Below are 7,089 nucleotides of genomic sequence, written 5' to 3'. Positions count from 1 at the left end.
AATGTCCCAAAAATAACTTACATGGAAAGGCAACATGAAAATTTACAATCTATGTTTGTCACTCAGTGAAAACTTGCAATTTCAAATAGCAACTTCACGTTTGAACACATTGCCATAGAAATGAAACAGGAGTCTCAGTCGTGTTAAATACTGTTGTTAATACATACAAGGCAATACTAAATGCAATTAAACAACATAATACAGTCTTATGTTAAAACTTTAAATCACTTAAAATACAATCATTTCAACAACAATCCATCAATGAACTGACGATAAGTTCACACAAACACACGATGTTCCTCCGTCGCTACGTGTACTCCTCCTGTTTGTTCGTGCCCAGGTTGTTTGCCTGCTCCAGGGTGTCGGGCAGCTTGGTGCCCAGCGTCTCCGGCGTCAGCAGCACCAGGCAGCCCGACGTGAACGCCAGCACCGCGAACATTATGAACGGGAGATCGTCGAACGTCGCAGCGCCCTGAGGAAAGGGACTGTTTTAGTTGGGCTAACATTTAGCTAAACATACAGATAGCTATAACTACACATATTGATCTTAAGTTTACTGCCATCAAACTGATTAACATCATAAAACAATATAATAACTACAACAAATTCAGACTTATCGCATTTCCTATCGACATGGGTGCGTCTTAATCTCAAATGGATTGCGTCATTATCTTATTTCAATAGACCGTAAAATCTCATCAATATTAGTGTGACGTCACAAAGTCTTACGATGGCAGGAGTGAGGGGAGCGGTGATGGAGCCGATCCTGCCGACCATGGAGGAGTAGGCGAATAGGTTGTGTCGGCACTGCGTCGGGTACAGCTCAGCAGTATACATGTACAGTGACGTCACCACGGCCGATATGCTGCTCTTGCCGATCAGGTACACAGTCAGAGATAGCCCGAACATGTCTGAAATGTTAGAAATAAACAGCTTGAAACTTTTTCTTTATATTAATTTTCTTTACTTCGTTACTTTATAATGTAATTATACTCACCGTCAGGCATGAGTATATAAGCAACTTGACACGCAGCACATAACCAAAACCCGGATAATAGCACCGGTTTTCTCCCTATCCTGGGCAGCAGCAGCACTGCTATCCAGAATCCTGGAATCTCGGCTGCAGACACCGCCGCATAGTTCACATACGGATTGCCCGACATATTGACCGCATTGATGGACAGCCCGTAGTAGATGAGCGTCATGCTGATCCACCACAGCGGGGAGACCAGGCAGCGGAACAGCACCCGCTTGTGCTGGAACACCTTCACGATCAGCCAGGGCTCGTTGATGTTCTGCTCTTTCTCCAGCGCCTTGCGTTGTTTCTCCATCTCCGCCGTTCTTCTCAATGCATCCAAAGACTTCTCTGATAACTGCTTCCTATTCACTCTGGCAGCCTCTTTGAGCAAAGTCTCCGATTCTTCATATCGACCTTTGCTCATGTACCATCGCACATACTCGGGCACAATCCAGAAGTAAGCGATTGTGAACAGCTGCGGTATGTACAGAGCTAGAGTCAGAGGTCTCCAAGCGGGCACACACCATGCTATTAGCCCCATTATAACCTGGCCTACTGCAAAGAATGTGTTCAATGTTGCGCCGGCAATGACACGGTATTTGGGGCCCACCAGCTCCAAAACTGCATAACAAACAGTCGTAACAAATGAGCGGTTAAATCTTTGATCTAGCAGCCAAATAAACAATATTATAAGCCTTACCTAAAATATAAATACAGGAGAAGACTCCAGCTCCGAACGTAGCTTCAACAAACTGCGAGATCATGAAGCCCATGTATGAGTTAGCCCAGTAGCGCGTGAGGCCGATCCAGCCGGTGTTGAAGGCGTTGATGGTGAGCGCTACGCGTCGCCCCCAGCGGTCCGACACGTAGCCGGTGATGGGCAGCGCTGTCAGCGTGCCGAACGTGCGCACGAAGCCGATCAGCGTGCGCCGCCACTCGTCACATCCTAAGTTGTACTGAAAGATAAGGAAATGAAAACATAAGACCATGACAAATGAATATTACTTAAAGTCCCTAACATAAATCATGCTACACCTTTCAAGTATTTATAAACAACAGTCTACAACAGTCATGGAAGCCGACCCCAACATAGTTTGGGAAAAGGCTCGGAGGATGAGTCTACAACAGTCATGAACATGGGACTACTGAATAATTATCTCAAAGTGATTGATACTTGCGTCATAAACAACAGTGAGCTGGTTCTCATAGACATACTCCTCGCACGGCAGCAGCGTGTCTCTGTCGAAAAGCTCAGCGGGGCAGGCGTCGAGCTGACGTGTGGCTGACACGTTGCCGAAGCGTTGGCAGTTGTCGAAAGAGTCCTGGACCACCGGCACGGCGTTACCCAGCCAAGACGGGGAGAATTCCGGCGGATCGCCATCACACTCCGGGATCACACATCTGTAATATTAACATAAATATTTTTAGATACATCAAAATCGAACATACGTACGAACGAAATATCAAGTATAGGTCGGTATACAAAAGTTATGTATATCTTTCCTACCAATTTGTTGTTGTTTGAAATACATGGGTACCTTGTCTCGATTCTGGCAGTAGTGAACACATATTCGGCATGGAAGGCTGCGAAGATGACCACGATGAGCGTGAGGAGCAGCGTCCGCAGCTGGAACCTGCCGAACTGGCCGATCTCCTCCACCAGGATGGTGTCCAGGTCGACGCCATCCTTCTGTCCGCCCGCCGACATCGCGCTCACTACTGAACAATAATCTCGCTAATACGACAGCTGTTGATAATGTTTATTGTGTCTATATTTTAAACTGTTTTATTTGCGATATGCAGTTTTAGTGATCCGTCTCTAACGCGATTGTTAGGTACACAAGTGTAAGTCTTGTTCCTTACACCCTAGGTCTAAAGTCGGCACTTGTATGGACGCATAACGCGCGCAAATCAGTAGGTACATTGTTTTCTCAACAACTATTTCTATCATACATCGACATAATTATCTCTTTTATATTTATTGAACACTCTGATTCTGATCTCTCACAGTTAATAATATTTTAGCTGCCAATTACACAGATACGGAACCAATGGAATAGGTTTAAAGAAACTCTCACAAAACAGTTGTTTCCAAACACGTATGTCATTGACTTCGAACAAATGTCAATTCCTAATATTTTGGGCTATCTTTACGTGTGTTTAGTAACAGTAATCAAACTTCTGCTTCAATCTTATCTCGAGCAGTGTTGCAGAAAATCATCTTTATCTCTAATCCCGTCAGATAAATCGATCTCTTTCGCGGACCTGTCTGCCGTATGCATTTTGGGACAAAACGTGATAATTTTTACATATTTAAGATGTTACCTTTCTTATCTTATGTATTATTATGTGAGAATTATCATAAGGTTGTCTCCAAGGCGTCTCTTCCTTATCAGAGTGAAGCACGTGCAGGTTTTATTGCTAGGTATGACAACTATGCCTACTGCATTACAGGTTGATGAGGGGATCAAAACGGAAACGCCGTTAGCCTACTAATTGTAAATCGAATAGAACCAGGTAATTACTATGGAGTGTCAAAGTAGATATACTTTCAATACCTACCTGATAGGGAAAATAGCACATTGATTAAATTTTGTTGTACAAATTAGGGTATCACAACTGATTAATAAAGTTACATCACGTCACGTTTTGGCTGCTTCTTTCGAGGGCGCTCAATGCAAATCTTATCGATGTTTAAAGTGACTCGTGAAACCCAAATTTGAAGTGCCTTTGTGCATGGTTGGTCACGTTTGTGTGAATAAAAAGATGTTTTCTTTGACCTCTGTGCATTCCTAGATCTGGCGTCAGATTGTGATGAATGAGATGATAAAACAATCCAGACACACCGTGCTGAAGTTAAATAAAACACACACAATAACAAAAAAAAGATTACATTTAATAAAAAAGTAATAAAAAGTCTGTTTAGTGTAAATTAAGGTGTGTTCACTTGGTATGTTTGTCTTTGTTATTGCCTATATGTTCTGCCTGGTCCAGGGTGTCGGGCAGCGTGGTGCCCAGCGTCTCCGGCGTGAGGAAGATGAGCGCGCCCGACACCAGCGCCAGCGACCCGAACAGCACGAACGGCAGCTCCGCGAACCATTGCGCGCCCTGAGCACAGAGCGTCATCATTACATGGTGTTAGTAAACTGTAGGCAGCTTCTTATGTAATAAAATAGATTACCTGTGGGTTTGAGATGGCCTTACCATATGAAAATGATGACATAGTGTTTTGCATCTTCGGGATTTTCATCAGTACAACTTAACCGGCATTGTTAAGATAGTGCGACAGTTTCATAATGTAATCAATTTGATACAAGTTACTTACAAATGCTGGTGTGAGTGGTGCCATCATGGAGCCAATGCGCCCCATCATCGAAGAGAAGGCAAATAAACTATGTCGGTGCTTGGTGGGGTACAGCTCCGCCGTGTACACGTAGATAGACGTCGCCACCATGGCTATGGCGAGCTTGGCTATCAGGTACACTACCAGTGACGCCACATACAAACCTGCAACAATCATCGCGTATAATTCAGTAATTTATGTCTTTTTAACCATACATGCAAACAAAGTTATCAGAAATACCTTGAGGCATCAAAACATAGGCAAGTTGGCAAGCGGAGCACAACCAAAAGGCTCCAGTGAGCACTGCCTTGCGTCCAATCTTCCCCATCAGGTAGTAGGCAGTCCAGAAGCCGGGGATCTCGACCGCGGCCACCGCCACGTAGTTCAGGTACTTGTTGCCTGACATGTTCACGGCGTTCAGCGAGAGCCCGTAGTAGATGAACGTGGTTGTGATCCACCAGATCGGTGATACGACACAGGCCAGTAACACACGCTTGTGCCGAAACACCTGCACTATCAGCCATGGCTCGCCACTCTTCTGTGTCTCATCAGCACTGCTCCGTAACTTCTCCTCAGCTGTACGTCGTAATTCCTCCAGCGATGTGTCAGAAACTTGAGTTCCATTGACTTTCGCCATCTTTTTCAATAAAGCTTCAGATTCTTCGAAGCGTCCCTTGCTCATGTACCAGCGCACGGACTCGCTGATGAGCCAATAGTAGGCGATGGTGAGGAACTGTGGGATGTACAGCACGAGCGTCAGGGTCCTCCAGTTAGGCACGGCCCACGCAAGCAGCCCTAACGTCATCTGTCCCATCGCGAAGCAGGTCTTCAGAGCTGCGCCGATAGCGACACGGTAGTCAGGTCCTACTTCTTCGGTTACTATAACATTATTCGTACCATTTATTATTTTATCATCAGACAAGATCCTATCCATGACCACTCAAAAACTTAGAAGTTCGGTACTCACATAAAATATAGAGACTAGAATACAAGCCATATCCAAAGGTGGCCTCTGCAAACTCTGTAAGAATGAACCCGATGTATGTATCAGCCCAGTACCGCGTGAGGCCGATCCAAGCCGTGTTGACGGCGTTGATGGTTAGTGCCACGCGTCGCCCCCAACGGTCTGACACGAAACCGGTGATGGGCATCGCCGTCAGCGTGCCAAATGTGCATACTGTGCCGACTAGCGACCGCCGCCACTCGTCGCATGCCAGGCCCAACTTGCTCACAGAAAAAATAAGTTACAAACGTACTGAATAATATCAAATAAGTATATTTGAGTGTTTCGTGGACTCACATCATAGACGGCAGTGTGTGTATTCTCATACACGTAAGTATCACAGGGCAGCAGGGTGTCGCGGTCGAACAGCGAACTTGGACAAGTGCTGTTATCGCCGAGCGCCGCAGTCGAGTTGGCGAAGCGCCGACAGTTGTCGAACGAGCCTGGACTGGAGCCCGACGGCAGAGCGTTCTCCAGCCACGCCGGGGAGAATTCTGCAGGTTCAGATTCACACTCCGATATCAAACATCTGGAACAACCGTTCACAATTATTTTAAACCTTAATACTGAATCTCTGTACCACCTGGAATAATCCCAGCATTGAAAACCAAATGGATGATTGCTTTGGTTTATCGCGCCTGCCACAACAGTCATAGTAAATTAGTTACAAGCCATTATGAGATAAATCTCAAGTGATTTAAAAATAATCTTATGTTGTTACCTGGTGCTAATCCTGGCAGTAGTGAACACGTACTCCTGATTACTGCAGGCCACGAACACCACTAACACGGCGAGCCACAGGAAGCTCCTGAGTTGATGTCTGCCGAACTGCCCCACCTCCTCCACCAGCAGCGTGTCCAGCTCCAGCCGGCGCTTGCCGCTGCCGGGAGCGCCAGGCTTCTCCTCACTCGCAGCCACCATATTGTCCACCTTATACGAGCACACTACACAAACTAGCTACTTCATTCACAAATATTTTCTCTACATCTCATCTCAAAATAATTTTATCTGAAATATTTTTATCTAAGTGACTTATGGGAGATAATTGAAGCACGCGCTAAGCCTAAGATGCATATAAGATGAATTGTGCCTCTTACGCAGTACGTATTCACATGTCAAAATTCTTCAGCAATTTAATACAAGTGCGTAATGACTGAATCGAAAGCAATTGTTTAATTATATTTATTTTTATTATCTCACTTAGGTAAGAGTTCAATGTCAAATGATTGTGGTAGACTAGACGTATCAGAACATATTTTTGAACTTACGCACCAATATCTACAAACGAATTTGAGTAAACAACATCATTCTGTTCACGTCAGGCAAGGTGGAAATTAAACATTTGAGCATTTGAGTTTCATGCGCGAGTCAGAAACGCATTTCGAATGTTCCGTGGTTACAGCATACCGCATCTGTTTTCATTACTAGGTTCATTCATACTTCTTATTTATAGTAGGAACGCTAAAAAGGTTTGCATTATAAGCTTTCTCATTGTACAGTTGTCGCTCTGAATTTAAAGGAGATATTAAACTAGGTACTAGTATGTTTATCTTATCTACCATTTTCTTAACAACACATGATTAGCCATTCAGAGCGGAGTTACCGGTGATGTTTGCGCAGGGTGCTCCACCGCAGTAAAATTAGTTAGTTAGTTAGTTACAGCCTATTTATCGTCCCACTGCTGGGCACAGTCCTCCTCTCACACGGAGAAGGATTGAGCATTAA

At 44.7% G+C, this 7,089-nt stretch overlaps 2 protein-coding genes across 3 annotated transcripts in view; both read right to left on the bottom strand.

Annotated features, from left to right (window-relative positions):
- Window positions 1-6,510, bottom strand: part of LOC126056057 (organic cation transporter protein) — a 173,010-nt gene extending 166,500 nt beyond the window's left edge. Inside the window, exons 1-6 of one of the 2 annotated variants that reach the window (XM_064035533.1) lie at window positions 6,086-6,510; window positions 5,662-5,893; window positions 5,329-5,584; window positions 4,602-5,240; window positions 4,344-4,525; window positions 3,955-4,126 (exon numbers count right to left, since the gene is read on the bottom strand). In XM_064035533.1, the coding sequence (XP_063891603.1) occupies window positions 3,962-4,126; window positions 4,344-4,525; window positions 4,602-5,240; window positions 5,329-5,584; window positions 5,662-5,893; window positions 6,086-6,285 (1,674 nt within the window). In that variant the 5' untranslated portion in view covers window positions 6,286-6,510 and the 3' untranslated portion in view covers window positions 3,955-3,961. Of the gene's footprint in view, window positions 1-3,893; window positions 4,127-4,343; window positions 4,526-4,601; window positions 5,241-5,328; window positions 5,585-5,661; window positions 5,894-6,085 lie in introns of those variants that run through there. The other variant, XM_049847520.2, reaches the window with a different exon arrangement.
- LOC110377896 (organic cation transporter protein) lies at window positions 200-3,011 on the bottom strand. Its single transcript, XM_021336943.3, has 6 exons — window positions 2,557-3,011; window positions 2,197-2,419; window positions 1,719-1,974; window positions 998-1,639; window positions 730-911; window positions 200-472 (listed from the first exon to the last, which is right to left on the bottom strand). The coding sequence occupies exons 1-6, from the start codon at window positions 2,724-2,726 to the stop codon at window positions 308-310; spliced, it is 1,638 nt and encodes a 545-aa protein (XP_021192618.3). The 5' UTR covers window positions 2,727-3,011; the 3' UTR covers window positions 200-307.
- Window positions 6,511-7,089: the final 579 nt, after the last annotated feature.

Source organism: Helicoverpa armigera, chromosome 7 (assembly GCF_030705265.1).
Source record: "Helicoverpa armigera isolate CAAS_96S chromosome 7, ASM3070526v1, whole genome shotgun sequence".
Classification (NCBI taxonomy): domain Eukaryota; kingdom Metazoa; phylum Arthropoda; class Insecta; order Lepidoptera; family Noctuidae; genus Helicoverpa; species Helicoverpa armigera.
This window is presented reverse-complemented; position numbering and strand designations above follow the sequence as displayed.